Source organism: Toxotes jaculatrix, chromosome 18 (assembly GCF_017976425.1).
Source record: "Toxotes jaculatrix isolate fToxJac2 chromosome 18, fToxJac2.pri, whole genome shotgun sequence".
Lineage (NCBI taxonomy): Eukaryota > Metazoa > Chordata > Actinopteri > Toxotidae > Toxotes > Toxotes jaculatrix.
The window spans coordinates 8,799,151-8,826,487 of NC_054411.1; the positions used below are offsets into that span (position 1 = coordinate 8,799,151).

The 27,337-nt window shown below is 39.8% G+C and overlaps 1 protein-coding gene across 3 annotated transcripts; it reads left to right on the plus strand.

Moving 5' to 3' along the window:
- Positions 1–26,925, plus strand: ttyh2l (tweety homolog 2, like). Of its 3 annotated transcripts, none has more exons than XM_041062844.1 (14): positions 1–304; positions 4,537–4,709; positions 8,579–8,690; positions 13,256–13,476; positions 16,131–16,226; positions 17,770–17,842; positions 21,149–21,218; positions 21,334–21,389; positions 22,411–22,503; positions 22,587–22,679; positions 23,874–24,016; positions 24,147–24,332; positions 24,413–24,491; positions 25,993–26,925. In XM_041062844.1, the coding sequence occupies exons 1-14, from the start codon at positions 176–178 to the stop codon at positions 26,071–26,073; spliced, it is 1,605 nt and encodes a 534-aa protein (XP_040918778.1). In that variant the 5' UTR covers positions 1–175; the 3' UTR covers positions 26,074–26,925. The 3 variants fall into 3 exon arrangements, with proteins under 3 accessions (XP_040918778.1, XP_040918779.1, XP_040918781.1); XM_041062845.1 differs by having other exon boundaries at positions 24,147–24,224; XM_041062847.1 differs by lacking the exon at positions 8,579–8,690 and having other exon boundaries at positions 169–304.
- Positions 26,926–27,337: the final 412 nt, after the last annotated feature.

Below are 27,337 nucleotides of genomic sequence, written 5' to 3' on the forward strand. Positions count from 1 at the left end.
CCTTGTTCTGAAGATGCCATAGCAAATAAAGAACTTCCTCTTTAAACTTCTGTGGTAATTGTAACCTCTACTGAACTCACGTCTATTCTTTTTTTTTTTCTTGCAAAACCTGGGATTATTTGAGTGTCTCAAAGGGAAGCGTGCTACTCGTGGTTCGGTGGATTTTCCAGCAGGAATGGCCACTGCAAGGCTTGATTACGTTGCTCCGTGGTGGACATACTGGCTGCACAATTTCCCACACTTCAGTTTCTCTTTCCAGTCGGTCGACAACACTTTCAAACCGGAGGAGACGAGCTATCAGCAGGTTGGTAACTGTACTTGTGCCTGGACGCGCACCTAGTTTTCAAGCCAGAAAAACCAGTGCTGTTGTGGACCACTGATTTTCAAAAACAACAGTGAACAACACATTTAAGCGTACCGTTTAACTAAAAGTAGTTTCAGACAAACTGCTGTGTTGATTATGAAAGCTTTTTATTTTCTGTTTCTGTGAAGCATCAGTGCAGCTCCCTCGAAGGCAGCAAGTGTTGGTCCCAGTGTCAGGAAGTAAGAGCCCATACTGTACTGCAGTTCTCACATGATGACACATGACCTGTATTAACTAAGTTGGCTTTGAAATATTGGTAAACAACTATGCATAGCATCTATATACATGTTTATCTGTTTGCATGTTAGTTTCTACACACTGTTTTGAGAGATACAACAAATCCTTTTTTGTCCTTGATACTTTTTAATACTCAGCTTCATCATGCAAATACCCCCACTGTATTTTATCATGCAGTCTCCATTGTATCCACGACTAAATAAAAATAAATAAAACACTGGATGACTGCTCATCCTTACACCATAAACAACTTATTCTCTGTAGGAGATGATTGGATTTTGGGTTTTTTAGTTTACGATCTTCTTTTAAGTGAGATCTTATTGTAAGAGAAGGTAGAAATAGTTGTCCCAGTGTATAAAAAAGTCATGTATTAAAATTTCCTCAGAGTACGTTTACACAGCCATTTCAGGCCATATAAATGTCCCAAACTGTCATGTTTAGTGATGGGGACTGACTGTAGGCAGCAGGACAAGAGTCATTATGGTTAAAATAGGCTGTATAATGGGAATAGTTTTCCATCTGTAGTCCATCACTGCATTATTGCCATTATGCCTTTATGTTATGGAGTTCATTTTCTTCTGTTTTTGTCAGTTTGACTCTTACTTTATTCTAGACTTGGGTTAGGATGCGTTTGTCTACAAATAAATGGATTCATCCTCAGACAGTATATTGCAGTACAAAAAAGTCACATGATATCACAACAGCACTGTCTGATATCTGTAAAATTTAATTAAAAATCACTAATGGCATTCATATGAGCCAAAATATCAACACTGCATTATTTAATTTATTCCAGCAAAAAGCTTTGTTTTAATTTGTTGCATAACAGAAAGCAATATTTCCAAATCTAATTAAAAAATATGGACATTAGTTCACTGTATGATGCTAACATTGGGTGCTGATCTCAGTTTGAGTTTGGAAAGATTTCTTACATCCATTATTTTCAGAGCTGTCTTTCAAAATTCAACAACAGTCCCCCACAAATATGAACTGAGTTTATAAGTGTTTGTGTGTGTGTGTGTGTGTGTGTGTGTGTGTGTGTGTGTGTGTAAGTGCATGGCACTGCATGGTCCTCTTGCCTCAGGTCATTTATGAATAAAGAAACCATTACCACGAACCTCCCTGCTCTGGCTTGCGTCCTTCACTGTGCCCCTCTCTTCATGTATCAAGGTCCATCTGGGTCATTGAATCCCAGCAGTGTCACGCTGGCTCAACTGAGCACCAGTCAGTGAGGAGTGAAGAGTGCCATGTTGGTAGTCTGTGGGGTTGACACAGCCTCTCAGGCCTGAAAATAACTTGCGCTCTTAATTTGACATTCTGTTCTGTTGTCTTTTGAGAAAAGTGGAAAGTGCAGAGCAACCACAGACACATTTCCTAGGGCTTATTCTTTGCAGTTAAATTAAATTTGACAGGCACCCATACTTAAGTTTACTTTATCCAAACACCGTTTTAGGAAGATAACAGATCAGTGACCTCTGGTCAATAACCATTGATACTCTGGCTGTTTTCTGTCTCTCTTTCTTCCACCCTCTCGTTCATCCTTTGCCTTGTTATGGCTTTGCAGCTGGTGGAAACTGAAGTGCCTGCATGTCTAATTACAAAACAATGGAGTGGAAAATGAGAGGAAAGAGCAGCATTGTGCTTATGAAGGGCCTGAACTGAGTTATAGTGACAGGAAATCTAACCAGGGTTGAAACCACGTTAGACTCTACATACAGCATCTCTTGGCTCCTTAAAAACCAATGATGAGCAAATCATTGGATTAAGGTTTTGGCACGGCTGCCAGTTAAAGCAACATTGTACAACTATTTTACCTTAAAATAACTGCTTCAGAATCGTTTTGATGGTACACTGACTTGTATTAGGGGCAATACTGCCTCTTTCATTCCCACTGTGCTCCCTGAATGGCTGTTCTTGCACTATTCAGCTTGGGTTGAGTGGGTACAATCTCTTGTGAGAACTGGGTAACGCTTTATGGCACTACATCACACACCACCAACTATGGGTCTTCAGCTACCTATAAGAAGAAGATAGCTTTTCTCAGTACAGACATCATGGCAGAGGTGAAGAGACTAGCTCAGTGGTGTACTTGTTGTTGGGCATTGCTGGTTTGTGATGAGATGATGATTTTGTGTTTGTTGTGTGAGGGATGGTTTTTTTTTTCTGTACATGAGCTGTTAGCTTCTAGTGGTACACTGCTTCCAGTACCATTACCTGCTTGGACATAGCTACAAAGCTACACAGTATTGCTTTAAGATTTGGCAGATCAGCTGGAACCATTTTCTTTATTGACCTGTTTGGTTTAAGTTGCCATTAATGTTACATCACTGTATATAATATCAGCTGTATTTATTATTTTTTTATTTTTATTTATTTATTTATTTAGATGCTGTAAGGTTGAAACAGACCATTTGGGCATTATCGGGATTTATTGAGGCCATCAATTATCTTACTATGCAAGGTAATGTGCGTCAGTGTGCCACTTACGTAGTGTCTGATGGCCTAATTTTTTTCTTAATTGCAATATACTAATTCCTAATACTACCTGATGAGTACAATTAAAAGCAAAATATTGCTCAAGACAATATAACCTGAAACAGAGTTTGAACAATGAGGGACTTTGTTAGAATATACAGTAATTGAAATTCAGTCACAGTGTCAATGTCATCCAAATGGAATAATTAGTCACAGCTGTTGTAATCAAGGAATAGCTCTGCTTACTCAGCCAGACCCAGACTCTTTGAACTTGTGGGCATCAAAACTTCAGAGCAAATTATTTGCAAGTAAAGTTCAAGTCAAGGTCATGCTTTTTGCTAGATTGTCTTCAAACTAACCAAGAGCTCAAATGTTATGAGTTTGAATTCACAAAATGTTCTTAATGATGAACACTAGATATGCTCCAGTTTGGATATTTTGGTTCTGTTACTGATGCCACACACAGAGTATCAGCCAGTTCCCATACCAGTATTTGCGCAACAGCACAAACACAACAATATAAGTGGTTGGGGGATTTGTTTTGGTGTAAAGGCAAACAGATAGAATGGTGTCATTAGCTGCCTTTAGACAGCTAATGAAGTGGGAAATAAGCTGTGGAAAACTACAAGCAAGTTTGCTCAATAAATTGTCACATGACATTTCTGTAAGAAAAGGGTTCTAAACTGGTTGTTGTAAAAATCCCCACAGTGATATAAATGTGATATAAATAAGCAATGCCATTTTTCTGTGCCTTGGAACATATTGCATATTCTGTATCTTCTTACTTATGTTGTAGTGATGAGAGTAACAGCCCTGCAGAGAGTAAAACAATCAAAGGTTCATCAGAGATAAAGAGTGTTTCATGTGTTCAGTGTTCATATACAGACTGTTTCAATACAGTATTTTTTTTCTATGTTCTCTACATCCGTTTTCTTCTGTTTCTCTCAATCCCTCAGGCTTTAAATATTTTGTACACTCAGAAATCACAAGACTGAATGAAAGCCACTGTGTCACATGATACTGCCCTCTCACAGCCTTAGATCATTTCTGCTTTCCTCTCAGCCACAGTCCAAGTTTTGCTGTTGCACTTGCCAAAAAAAAAAAAAAAAAATCAAGATTCTTTGTGAACTCTCTTTGCCTCAAGACCACCAACTGCTATGTTTCTGTTGCTTTTACTATAGGCAGCAGTCAGCAAATGAAAATGTTCATCGGTAGATGAAGCAGCTGCACAATAACCTTAGATATATCTCTACTGTCAAACCTTTGGGTGGTGGGATCAGGCTGCCTGACACCTTGAGACCTCACGTAATAGTCGGATGCCTCTTAAAAGATATTTGTTGATGTGATCTGCTTAAAAGTTCTAGGTAGACTTCCTTTGCAGTAGCCTACAAAATTACATCTTAGTGCTGACTTCAACTGATGGTATTTCTGTCTTTTCTCTCTCCACTGTCCGGTCTCAGTCTCTGATAATTCTAGCATGTGTTGGTGCAGTGGGCCTCGGTCTGAGCCTGCTAGTTCTGGCAGTTTACCTGGTCTGTCTCTGCTGCTGCTGCAAGAACATAGACGAAGACACCAAAAGACCCGATACTTGCTGTGTCACCTGGGCTGCCATTGTCACAGGTCTCATCATATGGTGAGTCTTAATGGTAAAATAATGCCATTGTGTTTTATGTTGTTGTACCACCATACAGATGTACATGTGGTAACTATACACATAAGTATAAATGAACAGAAAGCTGTGTTTCATTTTATGGGGGATTTTATTTGGATAAGACCATCCATCTACCTTGTGCAAACTATGGAATAAAAAAATTAAAAAGAGGGATGGCATTGTAGATGAGGTTGGACTGATAATCCAGGCTCACTTAAACAAAGCATTGGACCAAAGGGTATGATGCTCAAATTCAAACATGAGTCAAACGACTTGGTTAAATCTGCAGTTTATTTCATTTTAAAATTTTAATGTTGTGTGAGACTTGTTAGTGGTCTCAGATTAGGTTTACAAGTTGACTACTATAGGCTGTAAGAAGGAGTGCTATTGTGCACCTTGTTACCAAGGTACAATTCTTTCTTTCTAAGGAATACAAATAAGGCTAGTGTAGCTGCATCAGCATGTCCCAATCAGCTGATGGCTAGGTGATGAAACTACTCAATCCCGCAGCTGACTGGTCAACTGACTTTGCCCGCCAAGACTCTGAGTGCTGATTGCTCTGCTTGGCCCATTTAAATGCTCTACCAGACCTGCAACTTTGGTTATGGCCTGTGAATATTGTGTTTTTACAACATATTGTCTTGTACTTTGCTCCACTGCCAGCTTTTAATTACACATATTGTACCAAAATCTCACAATTAGCAGCAGCATTAGCATGTTTACTCTTGCAGCAGGTTGTAGCCTATAAGGATCTGGGTTATATTGCCAGTTTATGCAATCATAAACAAACAGGGACTTCCCATAAATCTTGCAAAGCCATGTCGCCAGACATAATTGTACTTTTGTGTATTTCCCTTGGGGATGAATAAAGTATCTATCTATCTATCTATCTGATTCAATACACTCCAATACACTGACAAAAATTATCCTGGCAGAAATGAAAGTGTACAAATGAGCCTCCCAAAGGCTTGATTGAATTTGCTTACAGATCTGTAACATCTTGTGACATAAACTTATCTAAGTGTTGGGCTTTAACTTTGTTAGCTGTCTGTGTCCATACCCAAACCACTGCAGCAGCACACAAGGTCTGTTGTAAAGCTAAGTGACTGGGCATGATGCTGTTTAGCAAAGGAGCTCTGTTATCTAGCCTCTGCTCAAAGCGCTCACCTCTCCAAGTAGAGGCTTGTTCCAATGGACATTATACAATGTATTCAGCTCAACAAAACTACAGCAAACTACAGCATATGGCATCCAATTAAATAATCTAGCCATAAATTAGTATGAGGTTGAAGAGACAGACTTTACATTATATTTTAGATTTTGTGGCTTAAAAGCACACTTGTTGTGGTTCCTACTCCCGCTATGTAAAATGTTGATAACAGTATTTGGTCTTTGGCTTGACATTTTGCTGTTTTTTTCTCTTAACATATTTTTAATATTGAACCCCAGTTTTAAGCTGTAGCAGGATCAGCTTCAATGAAAATATGCTTGTTGCATATTTCTGGGAGTTCTTTTTTGAGCTAGACTGGACCAAAGAAGGCTTTTATGAGATGCATATATAATAAAAATACTTTTATATAATATGGCACTCAGCTGTACATATTTTATTCCTTTTATTCTGTTGGGTCATGGGATTTTTATTAGCTAAAATGAGCCGAGATGTACTTTTATGTAATTTAAGAAAGATCTAATTGTTTACCATGTTCACGCTATTTCACATTTTACTATTGCTGAACTGAGCATGATATTCAAGAAGAATTACATCTCAGTTTTACTGCAGAATTTGTAGAGAAAAGGGATTTAAGAGCTGCTGCACCTCAGTGGATGATTATTTCTGACCTCAGGAGAATGAATAAGGTAAATTCAGGTTAAAGATAGAAAACAAATCTAATATACTAAAAATCCTTCCTGCCTGTGTCAGTCTGTGTTAACCCTGATATAGTTTATTATAGCAGCAATATGCCGGTCTCCACAGAATCAAGGTGTTTATTTCTCATTACTTGTTCACTCAGTGTGGCCATTTGTTCAGCTCAGCTCACAACATGATTTGAATACTAAAGTGCAATTGTCCAGTTGTCTCCCAGTCTGTGAAGTAATCTATCCTTGGAGGAACAAAGACACTACATAAACTGGGGTGCACATATTCACCAGTCCTATTGTTTATTGTGTGGGTTCCTTTTAACACCTCTCGCTGCTGCAGACAAGCTTTTCCACAGCCACAAAAACACTAATGCTTCCCTTGAGGCTGCACTGCCCCATGATGTTCTATGTCATTACTGTTTCGTTACTGTATCATTAGTGGGTCTTCATTGTCACTGACGTGTCACTAGATTGGCCACAGGGTTAATGAAGAGCTCATTGTCCAGGCTGCCGCAGATCAACTGGAACACAAATGTTTTCAAAAGCGTAAAGCAAGTTTCGTTTAACCAACAGAATGAAGTCATTTTATAACCACAGCCATGCTGTTTGTGTTGTAAGGATTACTGTAATTGTATCTCTTTTTTTTTTGCTCATGCGGTATTGTACAAAATTTTGCCCTTAGTACCCCTAATCATAACCAAGGGGACCTAGTTCAATGGAGGAGACACAGGCATTGGTTTTCATTATGCTTACAAGGTTACAGCGACAGGAAGCTAGCTGGCGGACACAAAAAGAAACATGCGCCCATTCACATAAGCATTCACGGTGGCATGTCACACATATCCTTGCAGGATGCATTAAATTCAACCGTAAAAATAATAAAAAAAAATAAAACTCCACATCCAACTTCCTAAGCAGTCTTAGTCTCACTGTGAAGGATGCTAATGTTAACCTGTCCATGAGTCTACCTGGCTGTTTTGTGAGATTTGGGGGGGGGCGTGCAGCACAGGAGGTGTTAAAAGTCTTCAACATATGACTTGTGAGAGTAATCTAGATCTTAGAAGATTTTCCCTTTTGTGATTGTATGAATTGTATTCTGCTCTGGTCTTCTGTTATCCAAAGTGTGATTAATGAGCTACCTCCCCTGGCGATGGAAACTGCCCCTAAATGTGGTTGTTGCTAACCTCTGACCTTAGTGTGGATTGACCTTTCTGCATTCAGGTTTGATGAAATTGTATCATTGCTCATGTCACTGTAGACTGTTAGCAGTAGGGGTACACTGACTCTGGGGGTTAGGACAGTAATCCTCTGTATTACAGAGGCTCAGGCACAGTCACAAAGGCTGCAGGAAGGTGGGAAATAGGGATCCTGTGTATTCCACTCGGATACTTTTTCAGATGTTGAGCAGAATTCCGATGTGTTTTTAGCCAAGAATGGGAGAACAAATTCAAACTTACAGCTGAAAATAGATATATCATGCGTAATAAACAAGACTGAGCAAAACAGATGGAGGTAACAATGGGTGGAGGAAGAGATTGTATAAGAAGAAATATTAAGATTTTGTCTTTCGCATATCAACATCCCAGCCCATATGGCAGCTAGGAGGAAGAGATGAGTGATGCATGTAGAAAAGGAGACAGGATATTTTAAGAATTTTGACCAGATCCATTTATTCATGGATTTGTTGAAAAAATGTCCAGTTGCCAATAGCATGTTGGCGTGTTGAATGTACAGTAACAAAAATTCAAGAGTAAGATTATTTAAAAAAACCCAAAAAAACAATACAAAGTCTCTGCTTATATGATAGATCCTGAATTTCACCTAAAGTCTCTGTGTTTTCCCTTAGGGAAATTATAAATAACATTTCTTTGTCTGAATTGTCCTCTAATAACCTCACACAATCCATAATCCAGCATGATAAGTAGCATGATAAAACAAACAGGGAATTAATTATGTTTATTTATTGATTGATTTCTCTCCTTTTCTCACAGTTCTGCTGTGGGAGTGGGTTTCTATGGAAACAGTGAGACCAACGATGGGGTGTACCAGCTGACCTACTCACTCTACAATGCCAATCACACATTGGGTGGCATCAATAATCTGGTGAGAGACGCATGCCAGACTCTACTCAACAGCCTGCAGTCGTATCATCAGAATCGTTAAATGCTGTTACCAAAATGATTCTGTTTATATTGGTTGCAATTCAACAAACTTACAGTTGAATCTCTGCAAGTTGACCGCACAAAAAATGCCTCTTAAATTGTTACTTTTTTCAATTACCAATATCTTTTATTATTCATGATGCCGCAAAACATGATCTTTTCATGGTCTAGTGTCTCACCCTGCTGTACTTGGAAATGCTGACTGACAGCTGGTAAACACCAGAGCTTGTCCTTTATTGACGGGGTGCACATTTCTCTCAGAGTAGCACCTCACCGCAGGGGGTCTGTATCCGCTTTTTGTCACAGCGAAGGAATTGAGGTGGCTGCTGCCTCGGGATTTGTAAATAGGGATTTTTTTCTCTATACAACTCCTGACCTGCATTCAGGGAAGTTATTTGGGAGGCTTAGGGGGGAGGAGGGATAGGAAAGAGGAACATGAGCAAGAGATTCAGAACAAGGCCCTGCAAGAAGTAATAATCACAATCAGGAGGAAGAGGATTAACTCCCATCTGCAGTATATTAATGGATGTTAAGCCTCTCCTCTTTCCATCTCTCTCACTCATACTATTTGCACTATATGCATTTGTGTTTGTATGTAAGGGTGCGTGTATATCCATGCCAGTATCACACATCCACTTAAAGGCCTCATGTGCACACATATTATATTAATGCATGGACAGACATGGATTTGTGTGCAATATCATTGTATATGAGGAAATAATAGATTTAGATTAAATACATTTGTAGCTTACACACTGACTTCTGTGAACAATTTGGGTCATGATGGATAAAGGGATTCTTCAGAAATATACACTCAGTTTCCACTTTATTGGGCACACCAAGCAATAAATTCTACCTTTTCTGAAGGTTGAAACTGTCTGTCAGCATCGGGCTTAACTGTTTTTTCATTTCGTTGCAGCTTTGGTTCACATTTATGGTCGTTTTAGAAGCTGTGTTTAGTCTACCCTCATTGAAATAAATGTGGTGGACAAAATATTAGAAACATTTCTCAGTATAATGCAATACAATTCAGCAGCACCACAAACGACCGTAAAGTTGAATCAATACCTATCTAAAAGAGTTTCAACAAAAAGTGAACATTATAACCTCAGGCCCATGGGATTTATTTGAAGGCTGTTGTATTAGATTGCATTAGTTTCAGACTACTGTGACAAGTAACCTGGCAAAGGGGTGTAGTTTGCAGAACCACATTTTCTTTGTGCTGTGGGAAGTAAATGGGATTCAACCTTGATGACTTCACATCCTTGCTACTGACTTTCTCTGTGGTATTGATTTGATACTGTAGCATGATGTAGCATGCTATGGCTGCATGAGAAACATAGATGATCCCCAGGGGAACAAAGGCTTTCTCACTTGCAAAATCATAGCTTGATGTAATGTACTCCACTTATAGAGCTGATGAGTTGGCCAGCTGTCCATCCTGTAAAGCTAAAGCTGCATTAGTCTGTGTTTTGTCTTGAGACTGAAAGTAATCTCCCCACTGTTCTTTGCTGCTTTAACAAATCCTTTCTTGCCCTTTTATGTATGTTTCTATTAACGTGGTTCAAAAATAATTGCTTCAGTAAAGAAGGCTTATAGATATATCCTTTGTTGCATTTCACACACTGGGCTGATATCAGAGTTGTCCAGTAAGGTAAATAGGAATGAGAGCTGCCAGATCTCTGCTTCACAAGACTCCTGTGATGTTAGTGATTTGCACTAGGAGCTGTTTGGCTCTACTGATGGCTTGTTAAGGCTCTTGTCATCATAAAATATGCACTCTCACACTCTGCAAGGGATCATCATGTGTCATAGAGGGAAAGATTTGATGAGGAGGACCGTTCTCCCTTTCCTATTGAAGGAAGCTTTTGATTGTTCGCAGGCATTCTTTATTTCAGCCTTATTTCCAGTGTTCAGCTAGCATTATTAAGAGCTCTTCAGCGCTGCCAGGAAAATAACGGATGAGAAAAAAATGGCAATCACACCACATCCATTCCAATTTACAACCATGGTTACACTTTAATATATAGCTCTTCCTCTTTTGAAAGCGAAATCTGTCATGTGATTCTTGGAACAAAATGATTGCTACCTTCTGCACCACGCATCGGTTCCCCTGAGTGTCTCTCTTCAGTGTCCTATTTTCTAATTTATAACTCTGCTTGACTTGATCATATATATTGTTTTATTGTCACAGTTGTTACACCAAATTTCAGATGTAGAACAGAACTGTTCTGCACCATGCGGAACAGTTCAGTTGCATGTGAAGTGGCATTTGCAGTATTGCTGCTGTGAGCCTCAAATTAGTCAGTCTCATTTAACAGGCGTGTCTAATATGGAGAAGCCTCCTTGTGACCCGCTTTCAGTAAAAGTGAGGAAGGAAGACGGGACGGTTCAGATTAGGGAAATGTGGATCACCCTGTGCAACTAGCTGATGGATCCCATTTCTCACACTCAGGCAGACTGTCTTGCAGATAAGATTCAGGGTGTTGTAGCAGGAACTGTGAGCGATGATGAACATAGAGGTGGGGAGTCAGAGCAGTTTACTGGCAATCACATTCTCTCCCCCTTGGGAGCGTTGGAGTGGAGGATGGGTCTGGATCTATGCCTCATCTCCACATGGATACTCTTTCTTAGAAACCATCATCCACTCAGTAGAATTTAATCAAGAGTGTTTGAAATGTTACAGTGTCAAGGAGACTGAGATAGGTTTTTATCTTCTTTGTGGTGAGTTTTCAAAGCGTGCAAATGAACAGTCTTACACAGAATACTTGAATGTGTTAAAGAAGTCATGGGTGTAATGGAGAAAAGATGATAGATAAAGAAGGGGGACTGCTGCAAACTGCAGCAGATTAGAACACAGAAAACAACATCTGTTCAGAATTAGTGGAGCCTCCTACTCAGTGTAGTATTAAGTGCACTGCTCTAGCGAAGTTGCTGAGGTGTGGGTGGGTATGTGTCATCTGTTAAATTATTGTGGGTTTAAGAGGTCCTTTACAGTATCTTTACTGTTCCTAGAACCACACTTCTCTGGACAAAAAAAGATAAATGTAATGTCTGATTAATCTAGAATCGTAAGGGAATTTTTTTTTTACATTTGCTGAACCATACTGATTTGCCTTCTGGTGCAAGATGAGACTATCAATACACTCGGCTCTTATATTTGCCAATTAAATATAAGGCTTAGGGTTACTATAGTATCTGGTTAGCTTTGCTAAGCACAAAGACTGAAAAGAGGGGGAAACTATGGTAACAAAATCTGTCTACCAGTACATCTAAAGCTCACCAGTTAACACATTATAGCTCATTTATTTAATTTGGACTAAAAACAAAGTGTAAAAAGAACAGTTTGCTGGGTTATGTGCCGTTGACAGGCAACCAGCAGAGATTCCAGAAAGTTGGGCACAAAACGCCCAGTAAGATGACAAATTATTGTTTTTTCATGGTTTTTTCTTTGATTTTTTTTTTTTACAGAATAAGCAAAAGAGATATAGCATGTTAACTAGTGCATTTTAGAGGTGCAGGTAGGTGGATTTACAGTTGGGTTACAGTTGGGCTGCAGCTTTCTGTTTAATAGACCAAAGGGAATGGTATCGATCTTCTCATTTAGCTCTCTGCCAGGAAGCAAACAATTGTATCTCCCAAAATGTTGAACTGATGGAAAAAAAAAGACAAAACTGACTGTCTTTCTTGTACAAACAACTTCTATATGTACCAGTTCTTTCACAACTATTACTGATATAAACCCACTCTGTCAAACATCTTGATTGAGATTCCATTGTTTAGTCTAAGTTCATCTATTCAACAGAAATCTATTTAAGATCTAATCTATTAGATCTGTCGATCAATTTTTGAGTGACAGCTGGTTTCGAGCATACCTACATTTTCAGTTTTGATGGCAGGATTTCCCTTCAGTTTACAATGGCAGAATGGTTCATGCCATTAATGTCACTTTTTAAAACCTCTATATAAATAGGTCGAGCTACTGTGGCAGTGATTCTCAATGAAATATAGTTTCGTAAGAGGAACTATTTCCCCCTGTCAGCATCGGGCTAAAATTTACCTGTTTCTAGCTCCATTGATGTCATGAAAGTGCAGGCGTTTACTGCATCACCCTGTTTTTGTTCAAACAGAGAAGTAAAATGCATTTACTCTACTCCACCATGCCTCCTCCCACTTTGTTCTCACTATCAAAGACCCCTGTGATAACAGGTCTCCCCGGTATTGTTATCAGTATTCCACTCTAACATTGTTTATCTGAAAAAAAACACACGGTTGAGGAGAAAAGTTAATCTTTTCTTGAGGGAGTGCTCCTTTGGTTCTTTCACCTTTCTCAATATTTTCAATCTTCTCTTTATGAATATCTGGTTTTTATGAATTTATTTATGTTCCTGTTTCCTTCTGACCCTTTCATTCTGACTCCTCTTCGCCTTCTCCCTTCCTTAATCTGTTACTCACTCTTTCCTGTTTTCTTTCATTTCTTTAATTCTCTTTCTTTTACTTTTTTAGGTTGCAGGATCTCTTGGCAGTGCAGAAACTGGATTCAAACAACACCTGGAACGGCTGGATGAGATCTTTGCTACAAGGACCGACTACCTCCAAGCTCTGCGCTTCATGCAGCTGATGGTCAACAATGTCATCCGCGAGCTAACTGCTCTGCCAGACATCAACAAAGCCAATGTTGACTTGGCAGCCATTGCTGACCAGACTGCTTTCATTGAGTATTACAGGTAGGCGGATTCCATTGGGGTGTTTGACATTATTTTATTTCATCTTTGTGAGGCTGAACTAAACATGTAACTCAGAATGGGGCAATAATTGATCAGACCAGACACAGAGCAGATGGGATTTTATTGATATCCCCTCTGGAATACAGACCGGAAAAGCAATTTTTCCTGATTGTTAAATAAAGGAAAGCTGAAATTGAGCTTAATACCCACTGTGCTGTTTCAGCTCTAATGCTTATTGCTCTCACAGAATGTTATGCATGGCAGAGTGGCTATTAGACCGCAAATGATCTTACCAGCAGTCCATTGCTTACATTGATTGCAGTTATTATTTTTGACATGGTTCTCTTTTCGAGAAGTACATTTAAAAAAAGAAAAAAAACAAACAAACTGAGTGAAAGTATTGAAAGGCCAGAAATGAAATTCAATAAACACAGAAGAAATAATAAACCCAATCAACAACAAAATACTCCAAATGAATAAACTATCCAGCAGTAATTCATGAAGGGAATGTTAATTTATGAGGCACCAAAGGCTTCTGCTCCAAATTGTGAGTGTAATTTGAGACCTTCTGTAGCTTATTTTATTTTTAAGCACATAAAGCTTTAAACTTCATAGTGCTGTTGTGCCGTAAAGTTTCAAATTAGCAACCTGTTCATGGCTATACTTTAAGAGTAATTTTAGGGAAACTGGAAAGAGAGACTAACAGAAGACAGATTTAGTGTAGTGTGCTGCCTTCAGCAAAAGGATTTGTTTGTTATACATTATAGACACAAAGTTAATCAGGGACTGGGAGCTTATCTGGATGCATGTGTGAGCAAGTCCTCTAGGAATCTGGAGGTGATGTTATCCCATCAAATTCATGCCAGGCTGTCCCAGTATGTTACCGATTTAGTATAAGCAAATTGCAAGGTGTAAAACTCCATTCTGAAATATGTTAGGCACTGAAGGAAAGACAGTTTTATTTATGTAGCCCACAATCACAACTTACAAATCTGTCCAGCATACGAGACACTCTTTCCTTAGTCACAGTGATATTTATTCCTCAGCCTGTTTCATTGGAGTTCAACTAACAGAATTTCTGTTGAATCATATTTTTATACCATGCTACATATTCTGTTGGATATAGAGCTAGTTTTCTCCAAATACATACAGTAAAGAGGCATTTCATTGCAAATGTGACATCTCAGTACTGCAATACACATTGTTGAATCTTTTTTCCTCAAAAGTTACACAAATATGCATGTGTGTTACAAACGTAACTGTAATAAACCATTTTACTTTTTTTGATCCTCATCTCCCTCTGTCTAAAGTTGTGTTAGTCACCTAGCCCCCGGTAGAGATAGGCAATCTTAGATAACCTTCACTGCAGCTCCATATCCAGTCTGTTTACCGTGTTCACAGTGGATTTTCCTTTGTTTGTGTAGATTTTATTTATTTATTCAAAACCTTTCACCTAAAAGGTTTGTGCCTCAAATTTTGACTAGATTTTGAAATTCATTCTCTAACTTATACTTTACTATTTCTCCATAGTGTCTTTTTTACATCTTAATGTAACAGCTATGGTGATATCAAGAACCTCTAATTCCTGGCATGAGAAGACACAAATACCTTGTATACCACTCTCGTATCACCGGTAGTGTTGTCTCACTGTCTCATTCCCATCATAAATTTCATACATACATATTCCCACATGGCTCCACAGTGAGTGCTCCTTCTATCTGAAAACCACATCTTCTTTTGGACTACAATTGCCACTTTGTGCATTCTGACACCCATCTCCTGGGTCTTGATTGGATTTCATGCAGCCATTGGGCTGAACAGCCTCTGGCAGGGTTTTATTGATGAACAGCAAATGTTACGCCCAACCCAGTGTTATTCGAACAAGAGGGAAAAATGACACTGCTCTGTTTTCCAATATTAAATCCTCTCTTCCCTATTCTGTTTCTGAATTCATCCCTGTCCCTGTGTTCAGAGAAACATTTCTACAGTTCTGTTTATGCAGATAAGGTAAGGTGCAATATCTTTAGGTGTCTTTCTCCAACTGTATGCCCTCCTCTGCGAGGAGAGGAATGGCCAGTCTGCATTTTATTTTCATAGTCTATTAGGGTACCTCTGGACTTGAGCGAATCATATTCTCTAGTGACCTTGGTGTACATTTCCTATAATATTGCAGATACACCACAGTGAGTCAGTGTCAATATTCAGTATCTTCAGAATTTGCCCCTTTGTGGGACATCCTGAAGGTCAATGCTTTTTAGTCATTACCATAAAACTTAAAATGCTTCTAGGACTTGTGGAGTTCAGAATGAGTCATACGCGTTCCCATGGTTGGTTAGAGCACACACACTTCAAGTCTAGCTTGAGTGTAGGCCGTTCCTGTGAAGGACATTTCCAGAGCTTGAAAAATTAATGTCTATGGATTGGTGGTGTTGAATTAGTAAGCCAACAGGCTGAAAATTACCTGAAACAGATGGGCTCTAACTAGGAGACAAGAATGCTGATGTATAGCACACACATATCTCACACATTCGGTGCCGGACATATGTCAGGCCAGCACTTCCTGGGGCTTGTACTTGTACATAAACTATGCTGTCTACAAGCAAAAGTGATCAATCAGGATTGTAATGCTGATGCTTTATTTTCCTGTCTCATAGATGGCTGACCTATCTGCTGCTGCTGATCCTGGATCTGGTGATCTGCTTGGCCTTGTGCTTGGGAATAGCCAGGCAGTCTCGATGGCTGCTGATCACGTACGTATCCGGAGTGTGCAAGTGGAGATGTTTGCCTTTCATCTTGTTTGTGAAGCCATTTTTCTTCTTGCAATCCGTCTCTGTTCTCACTGGCCTCTGCTTGGGTCACAGACTGCAGACAGACAGGGCAGCAGTCAGCCTCCATGGCACCATAAAGGTCACTCCATTAACAGCACCAGTGATAGCATTACATCTTCAAATAACAATGGCACTGCCTATTTTTCCCCTCTCCTCAGTGACTTGCCTTATGTTTCATCCTCATACAATTAAAGATAACCTTGTAGCATCAGGCTTTGATTTACTCTGTCAAACCTACTGATGAGTGTGCTAAATTCATAGATGCTCAGTCTAGATCAAAACCACTTTATTTTCTGCTCTAAACAAGAGGAAGAAAGTTTAAGTTCAAAAGCTCTCTAAGAAACAGAGAGAACAGGAGGAAGTATGTTTGATTTAGTAAATTGCAACCAGTAATTTAAAGCAACACTGATGTCTGACAAGCTAAATCCACAGTCCAGACTTCCTATCCCATTTGCCCAATTTAGTGCAACCTACGTGTTAGCAGATGATGCTCAGGATCTCTCTTCCCATCCTCCTCTGATGGGCCTCACTAATGCCTATTGATCGCCCGAACAGGATGAGTCTGCTCCCTTAACTAATTATTAAGTGCTCTCAGGCTACTTTATTGGTGCTTTCAAGAAGGTCCGAGGAGTGAGAGGAGAAGCAAAGCCCTCTGCAGCCTTTTTACATGCATCAGGGGGCCATTCTTTCTCTTTTTGCTCGGTTTATCCACCTTTCGCTCACAGCACTTTCTCTAGCTTCTGCGAGTGGTCACTAAGAAATTGTGGTTAATAGTGGGGAGATTTCTTTTATGTTTTTTTTTTACGAACCACCTCCACAACACTTTGACCCGACTGAACCCATTACTCTTTTCAGACAATAGGGGGCAGAGAAAACAAGAGGTCTACAAAGCAAAGCATGTGCCAGCTTTTGATTGACAGTCACTCTGCACAGGGATTGACAGCTAATACATCCATGACTGACAGAAAGTGCAGCCAATTAAAATATTGCTGGTGGAATCCAGCAGAGCAGCAAGACAAGGGATGGAAAGTCCCCAGACTTCCAGCAGTATATCTTTAGTTGTGGCCTGAAGAGACCTCTGTCGAATTCTTTTGCTTCAATCAAACATATTCCTGAGGAGAATAGATCTTTTTTCATAAGTCGGGAACTAACAACTGAATTCAACAAGGAGTCATGAGTTAATTTATCTTCATATCACACCATAATAAATTGAATTTCAGCTTGTATTGTCTATTCTACAACTCACCGGTACAAAGTGTGAGTTGGGCCTCTGTCGTTTGGCAGAAGGAGAACAATTCCCAAGCAAAACCTGAAAAGAATAAATCAAATTAACTGGGTGAAAAGGGGGGGCTGAAGATCACTTGTACAAAGTCAGACTGATTCATCCACCTCTCCCCATGTGTCTCTGTCTTTGTCTGTACCCCATCCCCCCACCCCCCACTCCACATTTGCTGTTTTCCTCCAGGATCATGGCTTTTGTAATGCTGTCTCTGATCCTGAGCTGGGCCTCACTGGGAGCAGGCAGTGCTACAGCTGTGGTGAGAAAACAGTATCTTTTAAAAAATTATTTCTTTAAAATCTTGTCACACCTGTTTTTTTTTTTAATATAATAATTTAATATATTTATTTATTTATTTATTTATTTTTGATCTGACCGTCATATCAGCGCAGAGCTGGGGCCTGTACCATGAAGCGAGATTAGTGGTTTATCCAGCAGTCTTAACTCAGGTTCGCTCAGGTTAACTCAGGTATCACAAAGCTGGCTCACTTTTAACCAGGTTAGATCCCCATGGTAACCTTTGCTGCACGGCTAACCTCAGAGGATCAGATCAAAACCTGTTAGCCGCCTGATTACTGACCAGTCAGATCACTGGTAGATCTGGGTGATCATTCCTACAGGATCCCGTTATGGACAAATGAGTGGTTTTTAAACAGAGCTTCTAACAAACAGAGGAAGCTTTTACCAAACTGAACAACTACATAATGTCGAATACAGCTGCATTCATTAGATCTCAGTAGGATTCCTGACAGCACTGATGCTTTTCCACTCTTATTCCATCAATGCAGCTCAGAATAGTGATGATAATTGGAAATAAACACTATGCCCTCCGTTGTCTTCTCCTCTCTCCACTGCTTTTGCAGCTTAACCATTTAACCATTTAATGTACATTACATATTCATAATAGTCCTCAGACAGAAAAGCAAAAAAATACTCATTCTATGAGAAACACATATATAATAATTACCACACTTATTTATCAATTTAGCCTCATTTAGAAATGATTTCTAGTGTTTCAGCAGCTGCTCATTCTGTTGTAGTTATGTGATTATATTCATTGGATTTCACCTTGTTGAATATCTTTTTTCTGATGCCGCTGTAATGGAATTTTCCCAGGGGTGTCACGGTTTCATCCCATACCATATTAAGTACTCCATTCATGGTTCTGACGATGCTGTTTCTGATTAACAGCTCCTCCTCTTTCACAGGAACACGCTCATAGCTGGATGAGCCAGTTGATAAGGAGCTTCATGATATAGGTTATCCGGGATGACAAATGTTATGCTCAGTGAAGCTAGATAACCCCGATAGAACCAGACTAAGATGAACTCATGAACTTGTGATACAGGCACCAGAGCCCACAGACATCTAGTTACATAGCAGTTACTCCCAAGGGTATTACTGTCAACAAACATATGTTCTTAGACATCTCTCCTGCTTAAAAAGTGTTTAGTTTACAGCAGGCTCTTCTCTATGGTCAGTCATGCAGTAAAGCTGATTACAAGTCCCCTGCCTTTTAGGTTAATCAACCCTTAGCCCCAGCGTCGTAAACTAAGCTGTTTCTAGCGTTAATTACTAGCTCTGCTTTCTTCAGAATCTCTTCTTTCGTTGTGCTTAGCTTTTGTTTCTCTTTCAGTTCTCCTCCTTTCTGACAGATTGTTCTCTCTTATTATCTGTGCACCATGTGCTCAGCACATCTGGGCTTAGTGTGTTTAACAGAGCTCGTATTAGGGACACTGTCTGGGGTACAAAGAGTAACCCCAGCCTTCCATCATCCCGTCTCCCCTCCTCGATCTTCTTGCCTCCTGTAGAGCAGACCTTGCATCTGTAGATTATCCCACAGGATTTGGCATCTGGACAGACGTTTTAAGTGAAGCAAGGAGAAGATACAGTTGAACGAAGACAGCAAGGGGGAGACAGCCGTTTTTAACCTGAAATTAACTATATGGGTGTGAAAGCCCGACATTTGTTGCGGTTCTTGATGACCTTCTCCTCAGTTGTAAAGCCAGATTACCAATATCTTGGGTATCTTGTGCCTGTGGCTTAGCTCAGCTGGTTATAGTTGAACACAACAGTGAAACCTGTGACCTCTCTGACCATCTTATCCAGAATAGTTGAGTAAAGTCTGCCTCAAACATCCATCTCTCTGTCACTGTCAGACTGTTACATCACAGGTGAGCTGAGGTGAATTTTCTCAATAACTGTACCTGCCTAGTTATTAATAGGTAGACTAGTCCTGAGCACAGAAGTGGATTATCAAAGAGCATGGTCTTCAGTAATAGAACTTGAATGTGGGGCAGTATGCAAAACAAGCAAGCAGACTTGTTGCACCTGTGCGTCATTACTGAGAAACTGCATGGTGCACAAACACGGTGCATCTTGAAAGGAAGGCAGGCAGATGATGGTGGTGTCCTAGAAAATGCTCATAAATTTGTACATATTTGATGAGACGTAGCATAAACAAAATGTCCCCGCTAGTATAATGAGATAGAGATGAAGGGTAACATCTATCAGGAGTGCTGACATGTTGCTGTGCGTTTCTTGCTGAAAACAAATGTAAGTCGAGTTCATAGGTGTGTTGACAATCTGAGTTGGGAGAAGTGTAAATCTTACTATAGAAAGTAGACGTGAAGGTTAGGTAAACCTGCTTGTGTCATGTGCTTGCTTTATAAGTTTTAATTTTTATTTTTAATATTTTGTTGCATCCTGTAGGGCATCATTTGTTTCTTTATTGATCACTGGTTTGTTAGAAGTAGGTTAGCTCACTGTAAAGTCCTTTGAGGCGAGCTTACAATGACAGGCTGTGGAAAGATACTTTTTGATTGAGGCTGACATGGAAAGCAGTGGACACAGAGCTATATTAGATATAAATGGCATGAGGCTTTGAAGACTGATTCTGCAACACAACAGACTTCTTGATCCCTTTGAACTTTATCAATTTGAATGGTAGCCTGTTATTTTCACCGACTGTGAATTATGCATGCGCGTGACAAATCTCACTGTTTATTTTTGTTATGTGCACTTTTTTTTTATGTTCTGGGGAGGACTAAGTGCACAGATGCTGTGTGATGCTGACCCCTAATTGTTTATACATGCACATTAGCAGCTCTCCATGAATGAATTAAAGAGCATGAAAATATTTAGCGGATTTCATCCATGGTCAGCAAAGCACAACATGTTCTACATGGTCAATAAAGCCGGAGCTTTGTTGCCACATGCCAGACATTTTCCTGCATGCTGGTTTAAGGCATGTGTGTGTATCTGTATTGTATGTGTATGGAGGAGTGTGTGTGCACACCGCTGTACTGCACGTCTGTGTGGGCATTTGTGTGAATACTTTTATTTCAGAGGCTGACTCTCTCTGGAGTTAAAGGTTGATAAAAATGTGGTAAAGCAAATAGTTTGTGTTGCTGAGCGATTGTCAATAACTGCCCTGTGTAAAATCAGTTTTGCTCAGTTGCAGCACAAGAAATTGGATCCAGTTCATGGCTTGAATAAATACGGCGCTCCTTTTGGTCTTGCATACTTTGCAAGATTACAGCGTGCTGTTGTTGTTTTCCTACAGGGAACCAGTGACTTCTGTGTGTCTCCAGACAAGTTTATTGTTAACCAAACCAGGGATTTCCTCAGTGCAGGTAAGTTACATCTACAAACAGAATTGCACAAACACTAGTTCTGCTGTTGAATATTGAGACACATTGCTAATCTAACTCACTGTCTCCCTCTCTCCCCATTTCTCTCACCCTTCAGATGTTGCACACTACTATTTGTTCTGCAGTCCGAACCTACCAAACCCCTTCCAACAGGTATTGACTAAATGTCTGAAGTCTCATCTGTCTGCTTTTACATGTAGTTATTTACTGACACCCATGCTCTGGAAAATGTGTTGCTCTTTTAAAATGAGTTTTTCCTTGTTAAATGCCAGGCAGCTAGATCATTATCGGGCCTAAATGGGCTGTTCTGAAAAACAGCCTATTTAGGCCCTCAACACTAATTTAATTACTTGAAATGATAAACTTTTATTCAAGAATGTTCCTTTTTAAAATGTGGATCTGCAAAAATTAGCCATATCTAATGCCATATCTCTTCATCTGTACATGACTAGGTGCACCAGATTTGAATGCAGGGCAATTGAGTGGTAAATAAATTAATAAACAAGACAGTGAAATCAGCCTCCACGATGCCACCTGTTCTAACACTGAACCCAGTGAGAAGTTCTGAGAGTGATGCCCATTTACAGATGAGGAGGTTTTCTCTCTTGATGAAGGCTTCATGTTCCCACCACACACAGTTGTATGGCATCATTTCAAGGAGAATTTAAGCCAGTGTTACCCCATTATTTCTCACGTAGTGCATTATTTGCATGATGGGAGGTTTTAACATAAGCAGTACTTATTTGTGTGGCATATATTGAGCAACGCATGGAGGCTAAACCCATGACCAATAATTATTAAAACCTGCATGCTTAGTTATCATCATGGTATCCATTTAAGGATTAAAATAATGCTTGTTAAGTAGGTAAGGATAATCTCTAATCTGATGGCCTAGTTGATATAAACATTGCTAATGGTTTCTGCTTGAGATTGGGTGGCAGGATGTGGAGGAAGGACAATAATTGGTGGACGAGACCGTTGGTGGTGAAGGATAATCTGGGCCTCTGTTCCTGTAAAGAAAAGTGTCCTGTTAAGCGCATTATAAAGCCTTACTTAACACCAAATTACTTGTTGACATGCTGTTCCCAAACAATGCTCTCCTAAGTACGATCCTTTTATTGTTTTTGGTGGATGGTCATGCGTGTGATGTTGGTGGGTTATTATGTTTTCACAGTCGTTGACAATCTGCCAGCGTTCTGTGACCACCATGCAAATCCAGATCCAGGGCTTGCTGCAATTCTCAGTGCCCGTCTTTCCCACTGCCGAGGTAAGTGGCTGGCTGACAGACTATTACACCAGACTGCGGAGAGGTGTGTATCATTCTTTCCCCTTTTATACCTTGTTATACAGAGAGACCTTCTGGGGATCCAGCGACTGTTGAACTCCACTGAGTTCAGTCTACACCAGCTAACAGCCTTGCTTGACTGCCGCGGGCTACATGAGGTAAGGTCAGATTCCAGCCAGGACATTTTTTAATAGGGCTGTTTTGTAGCATAGCTCAGAGCCACTTAGAAGACCAACTTGACTAGATTTTCAGCGTTATCGCTTTGCTCATACACTGACGTGTTTATATACACCGTTGCAATTGTCAGCACACTCTGTATCTGCTAGACAGACTCTATTCACCACCCCCAGTTTTTCTGATTTTAAAGTCAAACTTTACTTTTGTAGGTTTCAGATTGTCAGAGTTTTATCTGGTAAAGGACATAAGACATCTCAGCACTGAAATGAGTCTTTCTTGCCGCTGTGATTTCAATATCAGATGTCGACAAGTAGGGCTTTTCCGTTACAATTGTAAGTCTATACTGTATGCAGGTGCGGGAAAAGGTTACGTGGAAGGTGGTGGTGGTGTCTGCCTTGTATGTCACAAGAGGGCCAGATGGGGGTTTATTCAAAATATCAGCTGGGTGACGGTTCAGTTAGGGGTGAGGTTACCCTTACATTATAAAGTTAGTGTACATTAACTTACTATACCCTGAATAATACTGACAACACAACTGGGTAAATCTCACAGTCGAGATTGCTCTCAGAGCTTATTAGTCATTACTCAGATATAACAAGAAAAACAAAGAATGTATTTGTAGCATCCATGAATAACATGACGCTCACAGCATGGAAAGATGACATTATGTTATATATAAAGTCTGTGTGTCTGTGAGTTTACATTTAGAATCGTTGTCTAACATTGTTCAATGTCCTGATGTGGACTTAATCTGCCCTTTTAAACAAATCACTTTTAATCGACAATGTTCCAAAACTCAAAAATTCAATTCAGTCAAATTAAGGAGGGGAAAAAATTATCCCCGGGACACTTGGTCTATCTCAGTTTGATCACACATGTTCTGTTGGATCTTTTAAAAGAAAATGACTGGCAGCTGTTGACCCTAAGCACATCGGTTTGTGTCTTCATTTGGGTACAGTTAAGACAAGAAAAAAATGTTGCTTTAGGTTTAGTCACGTTTCTAGACAGATTTAGGGTCAGGTAAGCCTCCAGGGAACTTATGCAAGTCAATGAAATATACCCAAAAAGTGGTGTTCCCATGTCATGTTTAGAACCAGTATTTGCGAAAGGTAATATTTTCACTGGACAAAGACAAATATTGATTGTACTATATACAATACATTGTGTCTGCCTAGGACTACCTGGATGCCCTGATGGGTGTGTGCTATGATGGGGTGGAAGGACTCCTCTACCTCTCTCTGTTTTCTCTGCTGGCTGCCTGCGCGTTCTCTGCCATGCTTTGTGCGATTTTCCGAGTGTGGACACTAATGGGCAGCAGGTCAGAACCAAGCGACCCCCTTATACCATTATGTACTGACAGCAGTGCACTCCTGCAAAGTGTTAACGCATGCACTCTCTCTGTTTCTGTCTTTGTTTGTGTTGTGTGGTGGTGTACCACTTTTATCCAGGGACAAAGAGTATGATGATATAGATGAGGAGGACCCTTTCAACCCTCAAGCACGGAGGATGTCCTACAACCCCAGAAGGTCTAACATCCACAGTTTCTGTAGTTATACGAGCAGCCTTGGCAGCCAGGCCAGCATTCATCCGCCTTCCCAGTCTGCTTCTAATGCAGTACCACCCCCTGAATACATGTAAGATTAATAAATTATGACAGTGTGTTTGTATTTGTGTGTTTCATCTCTTACCACCTTTCTTTCCCTCTCTGCCACAGGAATCAATCGATGCTGTTTGGAGGGAGCCCTCGATATGAGAACGTGCCACTGATAGGGAGAGGATCCCCACCGCCCTCGGTGCGTTGGCCCTATGAGGCTCTAGTGTCCCTTGTGTGATGACGGTGATGGCACTGCTGTCCGCAGCACTGCTGAAAACACTAACAGAAAGCATGCACAGCAGCACCATGAACATAATGCATTTCCGAAGTACACAACCTTGCACTGTCAACATTTAGTGAGGGGATTTATGTTGCTTTGCGAGTGATGGAAGACTGCTCTCTGCTGGCTGTTTTCTGAAGTACATTCATCTTTAGCCCAGGGCCATCTCTGTATGCAGACAGCCACTCTTACTAATAAGCTCTAAGCATCTGCTTATATCCTTTTCACCATTGCCTTGGCTTGTTTTTCTACAAAGCAATGGTTAAGACTAATGCATACATTTACAGTACAGTATGTTTGAAATAACCACGGTTTAGGGTTGAATAAAGACAGCACAGCTGCCTGCTCATCCCAACATCAGGTATCTAGATGTTTTTTTAGGTCGAGCTCACAGTCTATAAGCATGTGGTGTGTCTGAAGAGCTGAAGTTAAATAATAGATAACACTGGTAAATCCACTCTTAAAGTTTCTTTTAGGTAAAGTTTCTCTTCCATTAAGTTTTCTGTTTGCATGGCTGTCTCAGCGCTTGAACTTCATTCACAGCATACCAAAGACTTGAAACACCTTTGAGAGAGAGAAGGGGAGAGAGAGAGAGTGTACCAGTGTTTAAAATTTTACATTGCTTCTGTGAGACATATTTCTAATAAGCTTTGGTATGTGTTGTTTTTTGTTTTGTTTTGTTTTTGTATGTGTGTAACAGATCCTTGAAACTTAGGAAAATATATTTGCAGTAAATTAACAATACTGCAGTGTATGACAGAAAAGTGTGTGGGTTTTTTGTTTTTTCTTGTTTGTTTTGTTTTTTTGTGTGAATCAGCTCTGCAATGCATTTTCCTTACAGTTTTATGTTAGCAGTTTCTTAAAAAGGCATCTTAACTGCAGAATAACATAATCAGTGTTTTGTAACTAACCCTTTTTTATTTCCATCCTTTGACTCAGACCTTTAAAAACCGTAAGTTTTCCGTTATCTAACTTCTTCCTGATTTGTTTGATTTCATTTTCATTTTACTTCTTGAAACACTCTGTGGGGTTATCTCTGGAATGATGCCTGCTACGCAGAATGTTTAACCTGTGACCCCAACCCTTCCCTTAAAGCTCCATACAGTACATCAGCTGTGTGACCTTTGACCATTGGCTCTGTTTTATTCACAGACTGTTAAGTGTGAGTGTAACTTATTCTGTGACCTCTGACCCATGCACTCTGTCTGGTTCTCATCTGCTCTTAAACTCCCAGCAATATTAAAATACTATCCCCTGATTCCACAACCTCCTCATCAAAGAGCAACTCCTAATCAAAACTCACATGTGCTCCCCAAATTTAGATTAGATCACATCATTTTAACATTTCAGTTGATTATATCTTATGATGCTGTTAAATGCTAATGTACTAAGTTGTGTTTTTCAATCATTTTCCTTGCAGTATTCGCCCAGTATGAGGACCACCTATCTATCTATGACTGATGCCCAGATCAGACACTTTGGGACTGACTTCCAGGTGTAGCCTGCTTCACACAGAATCCTTTTTCAGAGAAGCACTGTATGAGACTCTGGGTTCTTACCAAGGAGGCTGTCTTCATGGTATAATCCTGTTTACGGGAGCTGCAGCCCGCCGTCCCAATATGAGACATGAAAGCAGGCCATATGAGGCAATTACCTCAGTAACACACCAGTGCAGTGCTCTGAAAGCCCTGCATGCAAAGAGAGCGCCTGTACGGGTTCATCTCAAGAATGTTATTGTTGTCATGATGTGTGGAAATACCGTTGCTCAAATGTAAGCATTTCTATGAGCCAAATTAAGAGCCTTTGAACTGAATGGATAATTTTGTTTCCTTTTTGTTTTACTCTTCCTATATTCTGGTGGGATATGATCATCAGCATGGTCAATAATTTGATGTGGAGTAGGATGGTGGAGTATGACTAATATGTAGACTGCCCTTCATATTTAAGGTTCTTTATGTAATTTTAAAGGTGTCATTGAAAACCTTACCAAATATTGTAGTTTTGCTTTGGACAGCCAAATGCTACTCACTTCATATTTTAGATTTTTTTTTGTGTGTTTCTAGATTTGTAACTACCACATTGAAGCATCCCTTGGTTCTTGTTGTAATACTACATTGCAATGTTTGACCTGCTTATCAAGGATGAGTCAAATAGTCATAGTACATTTGGAGACTTTACTTCAGCTGCATGTGGGAAAATTGCCTTGGACTAAATAAGCACAGCAGAATGGGGATTTAATTTGCATCCCGGCATTTATAACTATGCTGTGAGACAATGAAAAAAAAAAAAAAAAATTCAACAATTAAAACAAAACTGTCAGTATGTTTGTGTGCTGTGTTATAATCACATTCCAGTCTGAAATAACACAAATCAGATTTGCAGAGATTTGAAGTTTGTTCTCAAATACATCTACGTTAAATGTCTTGTGAATGAGAATCTGTTCTTTACATTTCCGGAGAACTCTGCTAGATGATGTTTTTTATGTTGGACAACATAAAACAAGATTTGACCATAAAATGCTGTATGCAGACTTGTGTGTTATTGTGTCATTATTCACTATTATAACAGCTTAGGGATCCTTTACTACTGATTGTTTATCCTTTTGCTCTCAAGCTGATGGCCTAGAATGACCTGTAGTAATGGGATTAGGGTAATCCCATACCTGATGATGTCACACGGGGCAATAATCCTCTTTCAAAACCATAAATCTAAAACTGGCAGAAAATGTGTCTTTGCTACAAAGAACATCTTCAAAATAACTTGTG

What these genes read in the sequence shown, in the direction of transcription:
- ttyh2l (XM_041062844.1), top strand. Translation starts at nt 176, where the DNA reads ATGGCCACTGCAAGGCTTGATTACGTTGCTCCGTGGTGGACATACTGG. An exon ending in AGGAGACGAGCTATCAGCAG is followed by an intron (nt 305 to 4,536) that starts GTTGGTAACTGT and finishes GTCCGGTCTCAG; the next exon opens with TCTCTGATAATTCTAGCATG. An exon ending in TCTCGATGGCTGCTGATCAC is followed by an intron (nt 16,227 to 17,769) that starts GTACGTATCCGG and finishes GTTTTCCTCCAG; the next exon opens with GATCATGGCTTTTGTAATGC.